At 46.7% G+C, this 22,099-nt stretch overlaps 2 protein-coding genes across 2 annotated transcripts; both read right to left on the bottom strand.

The window, feature by feature from the left end:
- Nucleotides 1-7,545: 7,545 nt before the first annotated feature.
- Hoxb1 (homeobox B1) lies at nucleotides 7,546-8,899 on the bottom strand. The gene is made up of 2 exons (XM_027924793.2): nucleotides 8,320-8,899; nucleotides 7,546-7,874 (listed from the first exon to the last, which is right to left on the bottom strand). The coding sequence occupies exons 1-2, from the start codon at nucleotides 8,897-8,899 to the stop codon at nucleotides 7,546-7,548; spliced, it is 909 nt and encodes a 302-aa protein (XP_027780594.1).
- A 10,138-nt stretch (nucleotides 8,900-19,037) lies between these two features.
- Hoxb2 (homeobox B2) lies at nucleotides 19,038-21,158 on the bottom strand. Its single transcript, XM_027924767.2, has 2 exons — nucleotides 20,773-21,158; nucleotides 19,038-20,041 (listed from the first exon to the last, which is right to left on the bottom strand). Exons 1-2 carry the CDS (start codon nucleotides 21,155-21,157, stop codon nucleotides 19,368-19,370), a joined length of 1,059 nt encoding a protein of 352 aa, XP_027780568.2. The 5' UTR covers nucleotide 21,158; the 3' UTR covers nucleotides 19,038-19,367.
- Nucleotides 21,159-22,099: the final 941 nt, after the last annotated feature.

Genomic DNA, 22,099 nt, shown 5'->3' with positions numbered 1-22,099 from the left:
AGTTCCCAATAATTTCCAGTGACAGTAAATGGCCACACATGCCAGATTGGGTGATCTTCCCACGGGCGCTGCGAAACTTCCAAGGGATGGTCATCCTTGCTCTCAAGGTATGTTAGGCATAGAAAATAATGCTTCCCCTTGCTGTCTCTTTTTTGATCCCCAACAAACTGCATGCATGTCCTTATGTGCTTCCACCTTATGGGCCCTCTGAGGGGGGAAGAAAACTCAAATGTCTTTTGGAAAGAGAAAATGAAACCTGGGTACTTTGGTGTGTGAGGCTACATGACACTGGAGGATGGAGAACAGAGGAAGGCTTGCCTGGGACTGATGCCTCTCTCCTGGGCTCCCTGCAGGAAAGCTCTATTCATTTTCTATCTACAAAAGCATCCAGCGGGGGCCTTGGAATCTTTTACATTTCTAAAGTTTGGCCTTTCCTTGTGTTTATACTTGCTAACATAGTAAAGGAAGTCTTAATCAAGCAAACAAATGAACTGACAAGGGTGTTGTCCCTCTGTGGGAGAATCCTTGGATCAAACTTGCCCTAAAACTATATAGTAAGCAGTGTCATTTGCTTGAGACAGGTACCTTTAATGGAAGATAGGGATAAAGAAAATGCCTCCTAAATCCCTTTCCATCTCTAACTCCACTTTTATTATCTTCATATTATTCATCGCTTATGATAATATTATTGGTCAAACATCTGAAGCAAACATAATTTCAGAACACCATTCTTGGATATCTGTCTCGTAAGTGGAAGGATTTTTGCTCCAATTCATTTATTCAACAAATATTTCCTGAGCATTTGCTTTGTGCCAGGTATTGTTCTGGGTGCTAGAAATGGAATAATGAAAAAAATCAGATAAAAATCCCTGCCTTCATGGATCTTACATTCTAGAATGTTTGGAAGTGAAAGATTAGTTTACACATATGACTTCTGGGTATACAAATGTCACTTCTTTAGTATTAGCCCTTTTACTATCTATCTTAAGGAACAAATTAACATTTACAAATTTACCAAGCTTCTCTACTAGAAAGTATGGTTTATAATAGTAATAACTAAAGAACACGCAGCTACGTGACCCCTTTGCAGTCCTGGATCATCTCCCCAACCCAGAAGTTCCATTTTTAGTCCATCTCCATGCTCTCCTTTCCCCCAAAGACAATCATTCACTGAGTAGTCTGTCCTCTAGGAGGCCCAGGCCGCTAGTCCAGCAAGAGTGGAGAGACCAGGGCATGACCTCAGGACTGGGGCCCTTCCCCTGCCCTTCTGGCCTCAGCAATCCCTTGGACAGGCAGCTCCAACAGAGCCAGGCCAGAGAGTGGGGGGCTGCAAACCATTCCAGGGCTGAACTCTCCATGAACCGGGAAGGAAAGGGGGCGGGGGCGACAGAGCAGAGCCAGCAAGGACAGGCTGGGGAGGCCAGGCTTCTGGGCAAACCTTCTGGCTGAGTAAATACTGAGCTGCCCCATCTCCAAGGTGGGGGTTGAAATGGAACTGTCAGGCCAGAATAAACTGGAGGGAGGAGTTGGCCTCTAAGGAGCATGCTTTCTGGATCTCCCTCCCTCCTCATTTCCCCTTCAGGCCCAAAGGGCTCCAGGGCTCTGAATAATCTGGACCCAGGCCAGTGATCTTAAGAGCCTGAAGGAAATGTAGAGAGTGATTTTAATTAGTTCTCACTAGGCCAGTAGAGTATATTCAACAGGGTGTTTCCCTGCCCCCCCCCCCCAATATCCTACCAAGTTTCCGTTCTTTCTTACCTATCTCTTCTATTTTCAGAGGAAAGGATGAGTTGAGCTTCAGTGGGATAATTCAGTTTCTATTAAATACAGGGGAAACGGGCTCAGAGAGGTCAGGTGATTCACCTAAGTGCTCAAAGGAGGTCCTTGGTAGAGTAAACTCAAGCATCCTGACTTCCTGTGAAATTCTTTTCTCAAGTAATCTGATCTATTTCTTTTCCAAAGAAGAGAAAGACAGTGGATGAGGTTCTGATGGTCAGTCTTTGAGCTAAAGTTTGCAGTTATTTGAGCCTCCCTCTTATTCAGTGACTGAACATTAAATATTTTGTATCTTTAATTCCTGTCCCACCCAGGTCATGCTCTGATTATATAAAGCATTTTGAGAGCCAGGGAAATATCAAAACCTGAAGCATCTGGGATACTGTGGTTGAGTCATACTATGGAAGTCGTGCAAAGAAGTCCTTGGAGCCAGAATTGAGTTACCAAGGAAAAAAAAATCATCTGGTACAACTGCAGGAGGTGCCAGTCTCTTGGACTACAATGAGAATGTGCTCCCAGAGTTATGCAATGAGGCTGTCCTGTCAAAAACAAACTTCATTTTGATACCACATGTACTCTGAGGGTCTTCCCAGAATACTTTGATTCATAATAGTTTTATTCCCTGGCAGCAAGACCTATGTTCTTGATGTCAGGTGGGTCTGCTGGTGCAATATAGGGGAATGGATGCTGCAGGATGTCTGCTTCTGTCACATCAAGATAAAAAAAAATAAGAAGATAAGAAGGTAATCAAAAAATGTCTTTTCTGGATGGGCATGGTGACACACACTTGTAATCCCAGTGACTTGGGAGGCTAAGGCAGGTGGATCACAAGTTCAAAGCCAGCCTCAGCAATTTAGCAAGGCCCTAAGTAACTTAGTGAGACCCTGTGTCAAAATAAAAAATTACAAGGGCTGGGGATGTAGCTCAGTGGCTAAGTACCTCTGGGCTCGATCCTCAGTAACAAACACACAAATGCAAACAAAAAAGGTCTTGTGTGAATATATAAAGCAGGAATTTTTAAATTGAATCTTTAGCCATGTGCCAGGTAGCATTCTAAGTACTTTTAATATTTGTCATTCAGTATTCAACATCTTCCATTTTATACTTGGAGAAATGAAAGCACAGCAGTGGAATTCTTTTCTCAAGACTAGCGTGAAATCACCCAGGTAATACAAGGGGACCATGCTGAAAGTTAAATCATAGTTCAGACCTTTTCCCTTCACAGGGTTACATCAGGAACTTGAAATATTTGCCTTCAAGACTTCTTGTCCATCTTCCCTTAGCACAAAAGGAGGAGAAGACTTTGAGTCCAACACAGCTCTCCTCTTCCACAGGTGAGGAAAGTGAGACCAGAAAAAGGGAGGGTCTCTGCCAGATGACCTAAAGTGTTCTCAGCAGTCAAAGGGAATCTCTACCTATCTCTAGCCCCATACACCAACAGGGATCAAGCAAGATAGGAGTATAAGATATGGTTAGATTGGGGACTTTTGAAAGGAAAGGAAACATATGTATGCAAATAATGATAATAAATGGCTGGGCGTGGTGATGCACACCTGTAATCCCAGTGACTCCAGAGGCTGAGGCAAGAGTATTGCAAGTTCAAGGTGGGCCTCAGCAATTTAGTGAAGCCCTAAGCAACTTAGTTGGGACCCTGTGTCAAAATAAAAAATAAAAAGGGCTGGGGATGTAGCTCGGTGGAAGAGTGCCCCTGGTTCAATCCCCAGTACCAATAATAACAATAATAACAATGTTAATAATTGGGATAAGGACATAAATCAGTGACAGAGTGCTTGCCAAGCACATGTGAGGCCCTAGGATGGATCCCTAACACCAATAATAACAATAATAATTGTTGCTATTACAGCTCACATTTACTTATTAAGGTACATTCCAAGTATTTTACACATATGAACTTATTTAATCATAGCATTAGCCCTGTGAAATGGATACCAACATTATCCTCATTTTTACAGATAATTAAACTGGGCACAGGGAATTAAGTAACTTGCCTATGACCATAAGGCTAATAAGAGGGCTTAGATTTGAACTATAGGTATTCTAAACATTTTCCCCAATTCCTTGGTCCTCCTCTCTGGTTAGTCTTGATACCTTTCATCTCAGTCATCAGAAGTCTCTGAGCCTCTGCATCTGCACTCTTTCTTCTACCCCATCCCACTAACTCCTGACCAGCAGCCCATGACACAGACACAAGGAATGTGTCTAGGAACTTCTGGGTTTAAGAAATCTCTTTCTCTCTGGTTAAGGAGATCAAAGGACCTCACATTGAGAGAACAAACGCTGAGGGAAAAGGCAAATGAAAGAGAAGTTCACACTTGGGGCTGAGAAACAGATGGTGTGGTGAGTTGGGAGAAGTAGAGCCTGATTATCCCCCAAACCTGGCATCCAGGGGTTAAGGGCAGTGTTCCTTAGGAAACCTGACAAACGTTCAACCAGCCCTAAGAATTCTCCTTCTCATGAAGAACTAAGACAGAAAAGAAAAATCCTCTAAAGATTTTTATTTTCAAACTGGAGATTTTTTTTTTCAGATCTGGTAATGGAAGTATGGGAGTGGAGGCTTTGAATTTTTACAAATATAAAGTATATATCTGAAAAGGCAGGGAAGAGTGTATGAGTGAAGCATTCTGGCATCTGTTCTGGAAAGTTCAATGAAGATCTTCTATTTGGGTCAATAGGAGCAAATGGTGTTTTTGTTTGTTTATCATCCTCTTCTTTGTCATTTATGGTAGAAAAATATGCAGTGAGCTTTTCTTGCTCCAAATAAAAGTCTTCCTGTAGATCTACTGGGGGGGGGGGGGGTGTACCAGATTGGAAGTGTGATTCAAGCAGGAGAGTGCAAAATCAGGAAGACACCTGAATCTCTACATGTAAAGAGATGGAAGGCTGATTCATTGTGGGTTGTGTCCAGCTTGTCTCTGGGATAATGAAGAATTGATTTGCCCCTCAACCTTCCCTGGAGGAATCTGATGTTTCCTTCTGCTATGACCAAAATTCAAATGCACCAGCCTTCTCCTTTTTCTACTGACCCCTCCATTTGCCCCCTCACTCAGGACCTGTCATCCCCAGTCTGTGACCCGAGATCACCATCCTTATGATCCAGTTTTGCTCTAACCACTGCTCCTTCCTCCACCTGCCTTTCTGCCCACCTGTCCAAAGTGGATGAAGTTTATAGGATCTACAAACACCCCAACCAGAAGGTTCTACCAGCTCATATTACTGGCTCCAAGCAAGGGAAGTTTTGCTTCCAAAGACACTTGCTCTGCCCCTCTGCCAAGGTGACCCTTTTAGGGAAGCCAAGCTTGGTGGCTACTTCTATTAAATGCAGAAAAAAAAAGTTAATAGAGGCTTTTTTTTTTTTTTAAGACAGAGGGCAAGAAAGCAGCCTCCGAGAAAACTAAACTTCCTCTTGCAAAACTCTTCTCTTCCTCTCCAGCTGGGCTGTGCAATTATTGATAATGCTGACACCAATTTCATGAGGAAGTAAATGCTTGGCGTTGCTTATATACACTCCACATACACGTTTCTCTCTGCCACTCTGCCTCTCTTCCTTTCAAAGGTCGCGAATTTAAACAGATGGTGGGGGGCACTAGATAAGACGCCTGAGCCTTAGTCACTCCTGCAGCCCAGCAGTGCTATCCTGGCCCTGGGTAGTACAGAGGCTCCCAGGGTGACCGGAATCAATAAACCCGGGCCTGGAGCCCAGAGGCCCGCGTCATCTCCAAGGCACCGCCAGGCGAGTGAGCGATGGCGGTTTGTTGGCCGCTGCAGAGTTTCCTGAGGCTCCCCGCCTCCGCCCACCAAAGGTTTGCGGGTGGGACCAGCCCAGAGACAATAGCAGCCCCCGCGGGCGCGCTGCTGGCTTGTTTGGCCAGCCCAGAGGCGCATCGAGGTAAAAAGGTCAGCGCCGGTCCGGCTTACCTCGGCGACCTTCCCCCACCTCATCTCGGGCCACCTCCCCTTGGCCCGCACCCCACCCCACGCGGCCCTTTCGTGGCCACCTCCTTCCTGCTCTCCAACGCCTGAGACGGAGGGCGTTCACCTTGAGCCCCGACAGAAAGGCATTTGAAGGCTTGAAGGCGAGCCGGCTGTGACCCGTCTCTAGTGACCGCTGGGACTCCCAAAATCCGGTTGAATCGCTGTTAGGAAAGGCACTGGTTTGAGGGGAGGATATTTATTTGTGTGCCAGTCGGGAATTGTTCAGCGACCCATCCTGTCGCTGAGCAAGAATAAGAGGGAAGGCATCACACCACCCCATCCCTATCCTGCTTCACTTCTTCAGCTAAGATCTCCTGGGGGTCCACTGTCTGCCAGGCCCAAGTCTGGACAGGAGGGAGTTCAGGAAAGGGAAAAGGTACTGTTTCCTCTGCTTTCCCCCACATTTCCCCCTCCTCTTACTCCATCTTTTTGTCCTCTGCAAACAGATCTGTTCTCTATTCCTCCCCTTCTCTCAAGAACATCTCAGTACTGTCTCACCTCTCGGCTTCCTCCATTTTTCCTGGTTCTCCCAATCACCAGTGCACTAACCATTGCTCTAGGTGCCTGAGGCCCAATTCACCTTAAGCTCACCTCCAGTAAGTCCTTCTCTGTATCCAACTGAGATAAACCTCAACTCTTTCCAACCCAACCAGCTAACCCAACTCTTTCCTCACCTTTTAAGTGTAAGGGAAGCCAGAAGGAAGCAGAGAAAACACAGACTTTATTGAAATGAGGTAGTTGGAGGTACAGAGAGAACCTGGCTTGTTTGGGGCTCAGTTTTCCAGAAACTTAAATGGTGTCTCCACTGTCTCCAAGGTTCAGAGAAATGAATGTCTCCAAAGTTCAGAGAAATGTTTGAAGTTGCTGGGAGCTCTCACTATACCTGAGCCTCCCTGGGGTAAAGAGGTATGCCTCCAAGTGGGGGAAGGCCCCCAGGGGTAGGAATGGAGATGGGGTCGAGATTCCTGGGTTTTCCAGGAGACAATAAATAGGGGGAATGTAGTAGGGGCATGCCTGTGCCTTCCTAGTTGAGGCTTGCTGAGAGCAGGCCTTGCACAGTATTCCAGAAGTCTCTGGCATACCAAGTTTCAAAACACTTTGGTGATTTAGTAATGAGGTCATTAATAGGAGGAGGCAGGTCTCAGAAAACAACCTCTGGAGGCTGTGTTAGTGCAATACAAATGTGCCAGGAAAGGGTTAATAGGGTTAGATGGGGAGCTTTTTGGTCTTTCACAAGGGAGCTGATGCTATTGTAGTTTTGGGGTAACTGTATTAAGGACTGAGATTTAGGGTTGCTGATAATAATACATCTGCACTCAAATACCACCTACTTAAGAAAATCCAAGGCCTTCTCTCTATCCCAGGCCTAGAAAGAGGAGTCAGGATAAGAGTGCATGAGGAGCATCCTCAAAGCTTAAAGGCACTGAACTGAATAGCCAAAAGTTGGAAGGGAAAGGAGAACCCAGGAGGATGGGCTCTCATCCTCATTCTTGCCATTGCGTGGATCCCCAGGTCAAAGGCAGGGGAAAGCCCATCCAGTCCCTCCACCTTTGACAGGTTGGGTATTTCTCAGGCCCCCAGTCCTGTAGGATCCCCAAGCCATCAATCTACTCTCTTCCCAGATCTGAGAAAAATCTTCCCCCAGTCCCCATCCCCATCTAAACTGGTGTCCCAGACTTGGCAAGGATCACCAGGGCAGTGAAGTTGGGGAAGGACAGAGGAGGACTGGACTAGGGCTCTACAGTGCTGGAAGCCCCGCGGGTTGAAAAGTTCAGTTCAGGAGGTGATGGAGCTGGGTGAGGCTTCCGGGGAGGTGCCTGTCGACTGGTCCGAGGCATCTCCCGCTGCCTCCTTGGGGCAACCTGGAGGAGCTGGCGGCACTCGGCTTCCCTCCCGTTCGCGCTTCTTCTGCTTCATGCGCCGGTTCTGGAACCAAATCTTGACTTGCGTTTCATTGAGCTCCAGGGTGGCAGCGATTTCCACCCTCCGGGCCCGGCTCAGGTACTTGTTGAAATGGAACTCCTTCTCCAGCTCAGTCAGCTGCCGCGTGGTGAAGTTGGTGCGGAGGCCGCCGGTTGCGCCCAGTCCCAGCTCCGACACCTTCGCTAGGGGCGGGGCGGGAAGAAAGGCCACGTCAGTTCTCTCACCTCTCTCCCTCCCCTCCGCTCCTCCCAAAGTAGCTGTACACCCTCAGTCAGCATTCTGTCCCTAGTTCTCAAAGTCCCTACGGATCACCAGGCAGCCTGGTGGTGATCTTCAAATGCGGAGCAACCTTTCCCATACTTCCACCCCCAGCCCAACGCAGCGGATCCTGGGCCCCCATATTGGGCGAACAGATCAGCAAGTGGGATGTGTATGAAGACCTACTCTTGGGGGTGGCCCTGCACTTGCTAGATGGAAAGATCTCACCTGATCTGGCGGAGTACGCTTACCTGCCTCTACCAGAACGGCTGAGAGAAAAGAACCCATCCCAGGAACAAGACACCTCAGTGCAGGGACAACTAAGCTGCCTCAGCCCGGGAAAGGGGGGTGGCCACGTCTGAGCCCTACCTGTCTTGGGTGGGTTCCTCTTAACCTTCATCCAGTCGAAGGTCCGGGCCGTGGGGGTACTGGGTTCTGACGCGCAAGATGATGATTCCTTGTCCTCGGAGAGGAGATCAGCGTAGGCCGGTGCAAAGCTCGCGGTCTGCTCGTTCCCATAAGGGGGCTGTGGCGGAGGGTATGGCCCAGGGCCGGCTCCACCCGCTCCGTAGCTGTCGGGCAAGCCCCCTAGCTGGGCAACGTAGTTGGATGGATGAAAATAGCCTCCATCTCCTTCCGATTGACCCAAAGGGTAATATTGAGAAGGCCCATAGCTGGGACTGCAGGAGGCCGGGGCATACCCTGAGGGCGCGGAGCTGGGAAAGGACACCCCCAGCGCTGAAGGCGGTTGCTGGGCGGGATAGCCCGAGTTCTGCTGCAGCACAGGGCTGGGCAGCCCCCCACCATAGCGGCCCTCGCCTGCGTAGCTGTCAATGGCAGGAGCCGAACTGGTGGGGAAGGAGGTTAGGGCGTTGTGGGCGCTGTAGGCGTTGGGTCCCCGGTTACAGAGTGGGTACTCTAGGAAGGAGTTCATCCTATTATAGTCCATGCGTGGAGGCCGCAGGAGGGTCGGCCCTTTTCGGGGAGACACCCTCTTGCCCTACAACCTTTCGGCAGTATGTCACAGCGATGAGGCTTGCATCCATGGCCTGGGCCAGATCGCCTGGGCCAGAGCTCCCCTAGGAAAGGGGTAGGGAGTGGGGGTAGGGGGGCACATGTGATCTCTCCCAGGCCAATGGGCAAAGAGGGCCAGAGTTTGGCAGCCCCAGCGCCCATCCATCAGCCCCCAAGCATTAGCATGACAAAGACACTTCAATCACCGGCAGCCCATCCATCTGAGAGCGACATGGAAGCGTCAAAAACATCTTTCTTCAAAGACTTTTGGAAAGAAGGGACCAGAGGGAGTGGGGGGGGAAAGTTTGAAGAATATTCAAGACTTTTCTCCCCTCCCAACCCCCAAGGCCTTCAATAGGCTCTGGGTTATTAGATTTGGACAAATTCAACCCAGCTGCCCCTCGATCTTCCCACCCCTAAAAGAAGCCTCCCCCAAGGCTGTAGACCTGGAGGTGGAGAACCTAGCTTCTTTACTTTGCCCAGAATTCCCACTCTGGTTTTGTTTCTCCTAATTTGTCTTGGGGTGATGAGCTAGGACAGTGGGGTGAGGTATGTTATCTTGGGCCAAATGGATGACTGTGAAGAGGGGGTGGGGTGGGGCGGAAAAACACCTAAGGGTGTGAGGCAGGGTCTAGAATCCAGAGAAATAATTCATTAAGCGAGGGGTGGGAAAATGGCATTTCAAGGGAGCAAGCCAGGGATATAGAAATGTGGGGAGGAGGATGAAAAACGCCCCATGCCTCTCTCCATCTCTCTGCATAAATGCTCTCTCCTCATTCACGCATCCATTTCTCTCCCTCAGCCTCTCTTTATATTCTCTCTGTCTCAATCCATCTCTCTGTTCGTCCATCTCTCTCCATATTTATATTCGTTCCCTACCTATCCATCAACTCATCTTGCTAGATGTATTTATCCTCTCTCTAGCCATCCATAGCTGTAGCTGGCTCACTCACTCAGACTTAAATAACTCCCTATATCTCTCCAGAGAACCAGAATGAGCAGAGCTAGGTGATGTTTACAGGGGGGTGAAAAGGAGGGGGATTTTTATTTTCTTTCCAAAATGTTTAAAACTAGTGGAGGCCCTGAACTCTGGTTCCCTCCTACCCCTTCTCTCCTTCACCACCCTCCATGTCCTTTAAAAAAAAAAATCCCTAGCCACAAATCTATAAATTCAGTACCAATTAAGTGTTGAAGATTACTCAAATTTCCATGAATGTTCTAGAATACATAAAGGAAGTTTCCTCAGAGAATGAGAAAATCAGTGCAGAGTTCCTGAGACTACTTTGACTTCTTTTTTTTTTAATACCAGAGATTGAACCCAGGGGCACTCTATCCTTGAGCTAAATCTCCAGCCCTTTTAATTTTTATTTTGAAACAGGATCTCACTAAGTTGATTAGGGCCTTGCTAAATTGCTGAGGCTGGCCTCAAACTCATGATCCTCTTTCTTCAGTCTCCTGGGTTGTTGGGATTACAGGCATGCCACTGTGCCCAGCTGGGACTCTCAATTCTGAGGGTAAGGAGTGGAGCCTCACCTCTTTCTGCTCGGCATGTCTGCTGCATTAGAGTTGGCGAAAAACAACAGGAAGTGTCTTGCTTGCTCTCTAGGACCCTGGATGAAACTAGAAGAGCTCTTAAGTAGACATTAAGTAGACACACGTTGATTCTCCTCCTCCTCCTCCAGACTCTGAGGACAAGAGCTTAGAGCAATCCAACACCCACACTCATTTGTAACCTGTCAGGGTGTCTGCCTGACCAGAGTCCTGGGGCCAGAGCTAGGGCAAGTCCAGGAGGGCAAGAGTTCAGGGAGGGATCTCTGTAAACAAGTGAGCTCAGGAGAGGAAGGGGAAGCAGGTGGTACAGGCCCACAGAGGACCTTCAAAATGTCTCAGGTTTCCCCACCCCCTAAAGGGCAGGTATGCACTCATTCCTTCACAAAGGACTCCAAAATTGTCTCTCTCAATCTCTGTGTCTCCATCTTCTGGCTCCCATTCCTCCTTCTTGTCCTTACACTGTCCCTATAGTTGCCCCTCCTGCTTTCTACTCGGTATCTCCAGAATCACACTGTGAGCTCCCTTAGCCCCCAACTAGGAAGGAGCTCAAAGCACTTCACAGAATTCCAGTCCCCCTTCCCATTTCACAGGTGTTCTTCCTCAGACACAGACAAGTTGTGGGCAGGGGATCCCACTCATAACTTCTTTAAGAGAGATGCAGTGGGGGAAGGTGAGAGAATGTTCACGTGTCAAAGGGATGAGGGCAGACAAAAGAAAGAATTGAGATGGGGAGAGTGGTGTACAGAAGAATTGAAGAGAAAAGGATTACTGAGGTAGGAGCAAGCAGATTTCTTTCTATTCCACCTCTCTGGGAGATAGTTTGTAGTTAATCCTGAAGTTTTCTTATTTATTTATTTATTCACTTACTTAATTACTTTTGTAAATACTGGTGATAGAACCCAGAGGCATTTTTACGACCGAGCTATATCCTTTTTATTTCTTGTTTTCTAATTTTGAGACAGGGTCCCAGACTCACTAAATTGCTCAAGGCCTCACTAAATTGTTGAGGCTGCCCTCAAACTTGGAATCCTTCTGCCTCCGCCTCTGGAATCTCTGGAATTACAGGATTGTGATATACCACCCAGTCTTTCTCTCTCTCTCCTGAGACCTCAGGTGTAGGGAACTAAGGTTTGTCTTCTAACCCCAAATCTGAGCAAGGCCTATATCTGACCTGGTTGCCCTGTTTCTGAGAGATGAAACTTCCCTCTCCATCTTTCCTTCATCCCAGGGAGAACCTTCTCACCCCATCCCTTGCCCTCCTAATTAAGGGACCAATTTGAGTCTAAAGGAAAAAATAAATTGCAAATCTGTTTGATAAAACTATGCAAATCTGTCTGGGAGTTGAGGAAATGCACTCCTCCTATAGCAGCTGAAGTCACCAACAATCTGTCATTATTAACAGGAAGAAAAGAGGGGGGCTGGGGTATAGTTCTGTGGACAGTATCCACCTAGCATGCATGAGGCCCTGAATTTGATCCCTAGTACTAAAGAATGAAAAGAGAAAGGAAGAAACGGGGAAAGAAAGGAAGAAAGGAAAGGAGGGAGGAAGGGAGGGGAGAAAGAAAATAAAAGTACCTCAAATTATAGTGGCAGTGATTACTTTGGTCTCCGTTCTCCAAATTCCCTATGCCCTCCAATTTATCCCTGAGTCTCACCACCTTCCTTCTTATTGCAGGTATTAAAACTTTCCAAAATCTCTATTGACTTTCCCAGCACCATCTCAAGGGACTGAGAGGACTGAGGATATAGCTCAGGTGGTAGAGTACCTGCTTAGCATGAATGAGGTCCTGGGTTCAATCCCTACTGCCCCCCCCAAAAAAAAAAAAAAACTGTGAGAACCAAACAGATCAGGTCCCCAAGTCTCCTAAAGTTGATTTCCTTGTTTGTATGATAAGTTTACACATATACATAGAGAATATAGGCATATTTATTTATTTTTTAGATGTAGATGGACACAACACAATGCCTTTATTTTTATGTAGTGCTGAGGATCGAACCCAGGTCCTGCCTGTGCTAGGTGAGCGCTCTACGCTGAGTCACAATCCCAGCCCAACATAGGCATATTTAGAACTGAAATTATCTTGGAGAATTATTGGTCCTTATGCTAAAAATAGAGACAGAGGAAACCATTCCGATCAAAATAGGGATATGTTAGAAGTTTGCACCTAGATTTTGCCAGCTACTCTTCCAGGTGAATGAGGCAGGAGGACTGCAAGTTCAAGGCCAGCCTGGAGACCCAGTCTCAAAATAAAAAACAAAAAACAACTGGGGACCTGGGGATGTAGTTCAGTGGTAAAGCCCCCCTGGATTCAATCCTCAGTACAGAGGGAGTGGAGGAAGAAGTTTACACCTTTTTGCTCCTTTCTGTGGAGGCAGCTCTTAGGTTGGGAGGTTGGCAGGAACAATCTAACAGTTCTTTCATTAGGCCTCAAGATTCTCTATCTGCTCTCCCTAGTTTAAATTTGGGGAGGCCAAACCCAAGATCAAAAGTTGGAGTTTCAAAACTAGAAGGATATCCAGAGTTACAATTTTTCCCAAGAGATGGCTTATTGTTGCTGTTGGGGAGAAAATGGGATCTGAATTCACTATTGTTTCTTTTCATGTCAGACAATTGAACTGTCATGAATCTGGTTTAGGATCTCAGAATATGAATAGCGCATATTGTAATGACATGACTACTAGGTTTGTGGACAGAATACTTGGGTTCAAGTCCTTGCTTGGCCATTTCTTAACATTATGACCCTCGAAAAGTTCCTTCCTTCCCTTTCCTTCTCTTTTCTCTCTCTCCCTCTTCCTCCACCCCGACTCTCTGACTGAACCCAGGGAAGCTCACATAAACTAGGCAAATGTTCTTCCACTGATCTATGCCCTCAATGCTAAATAAGCTTACTTTTTAAAAAAAAAATTTTTTTTAGTTATAGGTGGACACAATATCTTTATTATTTTTTAAAATTTTTATGTGGTGCTGAAGATCGAACTTCGTGCCTCACGCATGCTAGGCAAGCACTCTACCTCTGAGCCACAACCCCAGCCCTAAACAAATTTCTTGACTTCTCTGAGTCTTAGCCTCTTAGAAGAAGAATGGATTTAATACTACTTACTTTCCTGCATTGTTAGTAGAATTAAAGCAAACAAGAAAATATAAACCATAGAAAACTCTATAGATGTATGATACTAACATTATATGCACATTCCAAAATAGTGTGAGTCAGTCTTCTGTTTTTTAATATAACTAGTGTATTAAAATATGGTAATATGCAATAGGAGAATAGTATATATTGCTATTCTTTTATGCAACATATCGCCATATACTATACAACATGTACTTTATCATATGCAAATTTCATTGAGGATGGAGTGGATTGGCTTATTTGGGCAAAGAATTTTCTTCTAAGCTGAAGAATTTTTTTGAAAACTTAAGCCTAATATTTATGCCTATAAAGACACCCAAATTATTAAAACTATACCAGAAAGGTTTACAGTTGAATATATTAGAAATAACTGCCGGGCTAATATATTAGAAATAACTTTCCTTTTTTTCCTAATATTTGGGTAAAGTTGGCTAGGAAAGAAGTTGTCTCTTTTTCCTGAGGCTTAATGTCTGTTCCAGAGGGGGAAAGGGTTGAACCTGACTTCTAAGACCTGAAAAAACGATTGGAGGCATTATTAAATAATGATTGGAATTTTTTTTTTTTTCAGTGCTAAGGATTGAACTCAGAACCTCCCTCACACATGCAAGGCAAGTGCTGTACCACTTTGAGCTACATTCACTACCCTGATTGGGATCTAAAAGAAAAGATTAGAGTGACATGAAGATTTGAAATAATTTTCCACTTACCCAGGTTTATCCAAATGTGATAGTTTGGACCAAAATATCCACTTTGGAAACCTTATCAAACACTGGTCAAGCTGAATTTGGATCTGAATGATTGTCTATACTGTGACTTTTCTGTGGTAGTTGGGGGTTAGGGAAGGTGTTGTTGTATTAGTAGTTGTTGTTGTTTTGCCCAGGGCCTCTAACATGCTACAGATAGGCAGGAGCTCTATCACTGAGCTACACCCCCCAACCTCTATCAGAAGGTTTTAAGGGGACTCCTTTCACTGAGGAGAGTAGTTTATTAGTTTTCCTTCAAGCATTAACTACCTTTCTTAGCACTGAGAGTGGAAAGAGTATATGGGCAGGAAAGCAGAGCTTGGCTGGAGAAGTCAATGTAGGATCTGGACTAAAGCAGCCACAGCAAACAAAGGAGACATAGAGACACCCTAGAAGCCACCTTCTGCCCTTAACTGAAAGCAAGGAATTATGCAGTGGGGCCAGTTCTTGTCAGTGACCTGAAGGAAAAGTGGTTAGGAGAAGTCAGTAGGGCTGAATTAGGAATTCAGGGAAAAACAGAATTTGTGACTATGCTCCTGATGCCTAGTAACCAGATAAAATCTACTATACCATGTCAAATAAGAAGTTTAGTGGCTCTTTTTATTCAAAATGGCCTCCTCTCTTTTAAAAAAGAATAAGTATAGCCTTACATTGAGGAAGGTGGCAGAGGATGAAAGCCAGAGAGAGACTTGGCTACAATACTTCTGTATACTCATATTTATTGAATTCCTGACACATCACACTGCACCCAATGACATGCATGTTGAAAAGATTTCTCTCTCTACTCTTTTAATGATTGGGGGCATGATTTGGGGTATAAAGATACAAATTAAAATCTGTTAAAATGGTCCCAATCAGGAAAGTAGTAGGTAGGTTATTATCAAACACAAAGAGTCACTTAAGAGCCTATAACTCCAAGCATTATAAATATTTAATGGACTGATTGTGAAAACTAACAAATATACTCTGGGCATATATCAATGCAGAATACATTAGAAATATTTAATTCTTCAATTTCCATCACAGAAGAGAAACTGAGATCCAGAGAGGGGAAGGGACTTGACCAGGCATAAATTAATTTTTTAAAAAATGACTCCAGGTTGTCACAATTGCAAGTCATTCTTTGAGCTAATGGTCCTTTCTTTTACCATAATATTAATGAACCATTCTTCTTATATGAATGATTCACCAACAGTAGGGCAGATTGACCAGCAGCTTTCTTGTCTCTACTGAAACCTTCCCAGTCCAACCACAGTCAATTCATAAACTGTCTATGCTACAGACCACTTATAATTTTGTCCTAACTCAGGAGATGTCCTGCCCCAATATGGATGGGAGAAGTGGGTATAGCTGCCTGGCACTGTCCTGTAGCCTGCTGCCATGGGCAGGTTTACTGCTCCATCTAGGAACTACTCCTCTTTCCCTTCCTTCTCCATAGCCAACTGTTAAAGTTGTAGCTAAAAAGGATGACCCCAGAGAGAAAACAGCAAAAAGTAAACCATCTGGAACACAAACATCCCAAGTCCCATCTCTTTATGAATCCCACATTGGCAAGCATTCCCTTGGATTTGACATTAGCTTGGGTGGAGAGATTGAAGATGGGAGTCATTTCCTTCTGGAAATACATTGCCTCTTTATTCTTTGATGGTATCACCAGAGATGGTGAGTTTGTGAAAGAATAGAAGCAGAGGGGCTGGGATTGTAGCTCAGTGGTAGAGTACTTGCCTAGCATGTGTGAGGCCCTGGGTTCAATCCCTAGCACCACATAAAGCTAAATAAACAAAATAAAGCATTATGTTTATCTACAATTTTAAAATATTTTTAAAAAAGAAATAAAGAACAGAAATAGAAAACCTTATCTGTTTCCTGTAAAAAGAATCCCAACTCCTCTCTAATAATTAGCCAAGGGAAATGCTGAATCTCCCTATTTCTTCTCACCCCCAGGAAAGTGGGAATGCATAAATCTAAACCTATAGAGCCTTTGGCTGGACTCTCTTGGATCTCCAGTCATTTGGCAGGAGGAATCAGGACTGATGCAGGCAGCAGCTGAGATTCCCTGCCCTTTGGGCTCCTGGTTTGGATTTAAAAGATTGGAAGGTAGTAGCCACATAAAATAGATTAAAAATTCTTAAGCATGGAAGAAGGCAAGAAGCAAAGTGATACTGTGGTCTAGCATTTCTTCTCAAACTTTAATATGCCTATAAATCACTTAGGGACCTGATAATTTAAAGATTCTGATTTAGTAGGTCTGCATTTCTAACTATCTCAGAGGTAATGCTTATGCTGCTGGCCTATGGAGCAGCCAGTCTCTAGAGCATGGGAGCCTCAGAGCCCCCTGAGTAGCACAGACCATGATCCCTGGATGGGGTTTCTTTCCAGCACAGCAGCTCCTGCATTTTTTGGCATTGATAAAGGGTGCTCTCCTTTTGACCAAAGAAAGCTGGAAGGAGGTTAATTAGTGAGATCTTTCTGGTATTCTTGATCTTTGTAACAACCTGCTATAGCTGCAAGAGCATTTTTAATTAGACCAAATTATCTAGTTTGGCTGTCCATAGAAATCAAAGCTCCAGCTGAAATGTCTCTTTCATTTTGCTGGTGTAGAGACAGCTTATGTGCTGTGATTTTTAAGATGTTAAACACTGCCTGTGGGCATATTTTATGGAGAAATAAACACGCAGCCCAATGAGATGTATAGTGTGGTTTTAATATATTGTATATTCACTTATTTATGGGGAAAATAAACACACAAGCCAATAAGCTGTGTATTATTACTTTAATATATTGAATTTATTTCATACCTATATATTTTATGAGGGAAAATAAACTAATAAGATACACGATATTATTACAATAACACATCTAATTGTTCTATATTAATTTATTTATGAAAGAAATAACTGCAATTTAACATGACATAAGATTATTTAATGCACGAGATGAATTCTATATTAAGACAGTTTAAGGGATTAAATTTCAGCTGAATAAAATATGTGTACTTCCTGCACTGAGGGGCCAGTTAAAGAAATACTCGTTGGGCCTGCCTAGTCCTATATGTCACCACCTATGCTGGCTCTTGGCTTATTCTGTCAGTTGCTGCCTCTCGGTGCCTGATACTCTAAGTCCCCATCCTGCTGGTGCAGGGGAAAGTCTAAGAGGCCCAGGAAATAAACTGCTTTCAAAGAACTGCAGCATCTGCCAGGGAGGTAGCCCTGCGGTGTCTGTTTCTGAGCCGGAGAAATATTAAATAAACCGAAGGACGATGAATGGCTTTCCAGGGTCCTTTAAATCTCTATGTTCGCGAGAACAAACCAGGAAGCAGATGGGGGGAGATCGATCCTTGCAGGGAGCTTACCAGCTATACCAGGAGCCAGGAAGGGCGCGGTGTGGGGGGTGGGGGTGTAGGAACTGGTGTTGAGAAGGCAAATGAAGTTGTTGGCCAAGACAGGTGGGTCTGCATTTGGAGAAAGCTCTGGCCGGGCTTCAAATCCCAGAGCGCATGATAAAAAGTCATACTTGGCGAGGCCAAGCCAGGCCCCAAGACCCCCACTTGCCATCCTCCTTCCCACACCCCACGCGGATTCTCCTTCCATCTCGGGTCCTCAGCATCCATTGGGATCATTAAAAAAAAAAAAAAAATCCGGCTCCCAGGCTCTCTTTTCTTCCCTCTGATCTGGAACATCCCGCAGGGAGAAGGGGGGGGGGGGCGGACCGGGACTGGACCCGTCCAGCAGCGCGTCCAGCAGCGGCTGTCATGGCCGCCACAATCTCTTCCCTCGCCCTCCCGGCTGCCTGGCCCCAGCGCCATTTTGAGCATCTTCCTTGCATTCCCATCTCCCTCCCACGCTCCTCGCTATTCCTTCCTTCCCTGAACGCCTTCCGATTGCCTCGTCCTGTTGCCCCGCCGCTCCTGGGATGCTCTCCCATTCCCAGGACCCCGGGTTGACAGCACAGACCTAGGAACGTCGGTATTCGGCCTCGCCACTTTTCTCATCCGGCCTCTTTTCTTGTCCACTTGGAGGCCAGTTGTTACCATTTCTGGACAAGGGGCCCAGCTTTTCAAGAAAACCCTTCTCCACTCCGTGGCCACCGACAGCCCCTAGGAAGTCTGGCTCCACATCCCAGGCCTCGCGTCCCCAGGCTTTTGAAGTTCCTAAAAAAGCCCCTCCACCGGCTTAGGGAATGGAAGTCTGGGAAGCCCTTGGACCCCCTCCTAATTAAGCAAAAACTCTGCTTTCCCGAGGCCTGTCCCTGAGGCTTCCTCTCCTTGCGTCCTCTTCTGCTCACAGCACACCCTCTCTTTCCACCGTCCACCTTTATTTCTAAGCAGAGTCACTGGGAACCTCGTGCAGGACCTTGTCGGTTTGGAGACAAGGTGACCAAGCATCTAGGAAACCCCCACTCGTCCTGGAGCCGTGGGTCAAGAAATGGCCAACAAACGGAGCTACCTTTGTACCACCCGGACTTTGCCAGCCCCTGGTCTTTGCCACGGCTTGGGCCACTGAACCAGATCAACCTCATATGGGTCCTGGAGAAGTGAGAAGGGGCCCTGGGGACCGGGAAGGGCTGGGTCCCAACACAAACACTCGTTTTCATATTATAAAGACATTTTATTTAATCTATGAAAATAATGTACAATAAATACTTTCCCCTTTTCCTATTATTAAAGAATTTTAATAAATAAACTACAGTCTAAAACGTAAAAAAAAAAGAGGAAAATAGGTCCCTCTAATTCCTTTTAAGAAACCCCCCCTAGAGTTTAATTATTCCTGAGATTTCGTTGGAAGTAGTCTAACAAACGGAGTTTTTCTGTGTGATTTTAAAAAAGAGAAACAAAAAGGGAAGTAGATTAAACACTAATTCAATAATACCTGAATTTTAGCAAAACACATAAGTAAATGCAATTGGGGTGGAGGAAGCTCGATTTTCCCAACAGAGGCAGTGGAGGACGGGGGTGGAAAGGGTCGGGGGATGAAACGGGTTAGGGAAACTGCAGGTCTATGGCACAAAGCGTGCTCGTGAAGAAGTCCAACTCTTCCTCTGAAAAGGGGACTGGACTGTCGAGCGAGCCCTGTAGACTGGGGGAAAGGCCTCCGGACAGCTGGAGACAAGAGTCGGCGGCAAAGAAGTTGAGGTCGGGCAGGAAAGGCGAATCCTGCCGCTCCGGAAAAGCGTCTTCTGGCAATGACTCCGGCTCCAGGCCGCCGGCTCTGCGCAGGGCGCAGTCAGGGCTCTGAGCACCCGCACCCTCCAAGTGAGCTGCCAAAGGCTCAGGGCCTGGGGGGCCCGGCGCGACTTCGGCGGGATAAAGGCAGGCTTCCCGCACCACGTGAGAAACAGAGGGGCCTCCCGGGCTGGCCGCTGGTTCCTCAGCTGGGTCTCCAATTTCCTCTAGGACACCGGGGCAGGTTGGCTCCCCGTCGGGCTGTTCTCGATGCTGCGTCTGCCTCTTGTGTTTCATGCGCCGGTTCTGGAACCAGACTTTGACCTGCCTTTCGGTGAGGTCCAGCAAGGCCGCGATCTCCACACGACGAGGCCGGCACAGGTACTTGTTAAAATGAAATTCCTTCTCCAGCTCCAGCAGCTGCGTGTTGGTGTAGGCGGTGCGCAGCCTGCGCGCCCCGCCGCCGCCCGCGTCGGGCAGTCCCGGGCCATCTATTGAAAAGCAGGCTGGGCGTCACAGCGGGTCCTGTCTTCATCCCAACTTCAGTTCAGCAGAGATCAAGACTACCCCATCCTCCAAAAACAATATCAGGAGCCTCCCTTTCCCACCCGCACCCCCAGCAAAACGGTTTGCTCTCACTACTCTTCGGTTCTTTTCGCTCCCTCCCTCGCTGGCAGACCTGGCCAGGGTCAGGGCAAAGCATTCAGAGCCGGCTGCGGGCCACAGAGAGGGCGGGGAGCTGTTCCTTTTCTCTCCCAGAATCTCAGATACCCTTTCCCAATGAACTTTCCAACTCAACCCCGGGAGAGCTTTCACAGATTGTTCTTCACCTCTTTTCCTTTCTAGCTCTCAAATTTGCCCTCCTCGGGTTGCGAGAGGGAGGAGGATCGCATCTATACCTGCCCCAGATTCATTCCCAACAACACTCATTCCTCTACACAGATTCCTCAATCGAATCCTTTTCTTCTACCATGGGGGGGGGGGGGGGACTCTTCACCAACCAGTTTCCAAATCTACTGTAGGAAAAAATAATCTGGCAGCGGCCAGGCCTGAGCCTCAGCGGGACATTCTGCTTCCCCATCCCGAGAATTGACTGAGAATTGACCGAGCAAGGGAACCCCAACAGGCTTGCTGCTTTTTTTTTTTTTTGGCCTCCCCCGCTGCTCTTTCTCCCTCTGTCTTCTAGCTACACTCTACCCCCACCCCCAACACGCTTACCGACCTGCAGGCGATCCGACCCCCGAGGCCGGGACGGAGGAGGCAGCCGGGGAAGGAGACGCGGCGGATTGGCTGGGTTTCTTGGCGGATTTCTTCTCTTTCATCCAGGGGAACTCGGGGGCTGGGGGGGCGGTGGGGAGCGGCGGCGGTGGCAGCAGAGCAGGCCCATCTTCGGCTTGCTTTTGGCTCCCGGGTCTCTGAAGGGTGGAGGCGCCGGGCTGGAGGCTGGGGAAGATTTGCTCGAAAGGAGGAGGAGGAGGAATTAATGTCGACTCCTTGATTGATGAAGTTTGAAATGTCTCCAAGACAGCGGGGAAGGAAGTCAGACACTCGGCGAGCGATGGCTGGCTGTTTATAAACCCAATCTCCCTCTCAAATTCAAAATTCATGGCTTTCAATGGTGGGGGAGGGGGCCTGCTGGGGGGGGCGTCAGGAGGGAGGATCGGAAGGGACCCCCCCTCCTGCCCCCCCCAGGTTTATGCGATGGAACGATTTTGGGAGGGGGAGATTTCGCTCTCTTTCTTTTTTTAAAATTTGGGCCTTTATAATTGTATATTGCTGATAAATACAAGCGTATGGGGACTCTCTCTATTAAACCCAGGACTCCGACGAAATTGCAGGGAATTCGTGGTCACGGGACCGGCCTTGGCCAATCGCTCGGCTGGGCCTGGTGGAAAACAGAGCATTATTTGCTTTAATTGATTCAAAAACTCCAGAGGACCACGACCTGGACACCATAAGTCCCCCATTCCTAAACCGGTGTCTCCCCAATGACTCCCTTTCTCCAGAAAATCTAGAGGGACCTTTCCTCCTTCCACCCTTGTAAGGTTGCAGGAACAGATCAAATCAGAAGGAGAAATTTTCCTCCCTTCTAAAGATTTTAATGAAGTAAATTAATACTTTTTTTATTACATAGCAAGCACTATCTTACACACACACACAGAGAGAGAGAGAGAGAGAGAGAGAGAGAGAGAGAGAGAGAGAGAGAGAGATGAGAGAGTATCTCTATGGGAGGAAGAAGGAATAGAAAGATGTTTCCTCCATTTAGGAAAGGACAGTGTTGAGGTGTGATTAAGAAACAGAAGAGATTTATAATCATCAGCACCACCACTCCCATCCCAACCCCTAAAGCAACTGTTAAATCTTGGGAAATGGACCTCCACAGCATTTTTGCCCACTGACCTCCATAACTGTAGGGCTTGGGTTCCCTTCTCTGCCCAGTGTTTACAGCACAACTCTTTATGTCCATCTGCCTTCCTCTTGGGGATCTATACTTATCTATTAAGTCCTTCACTCCTGCAACAGGAGGGTTGAAGGTGCATATATGCCCA

This window comes from Marmota flaviventris, chromosome 17 (genome assembly GCF_047511675.1).
Source record: "Marmota flaviventris isolate mMarFla1 chromosome 17, mMarFla1.hap1, whole genome shotgun sequence".
Classification (NCBI taxonomy): Eukaryota; Metazoa; Chordata; class Mammalia; order Rodentia; family Sciuridae; genus Marmota; species Marmota flaviventris.
Note: the sequence above shows the minus strand (reverse complement) of the source record. Positions and strands in the feature narration are given on the sequence as shown.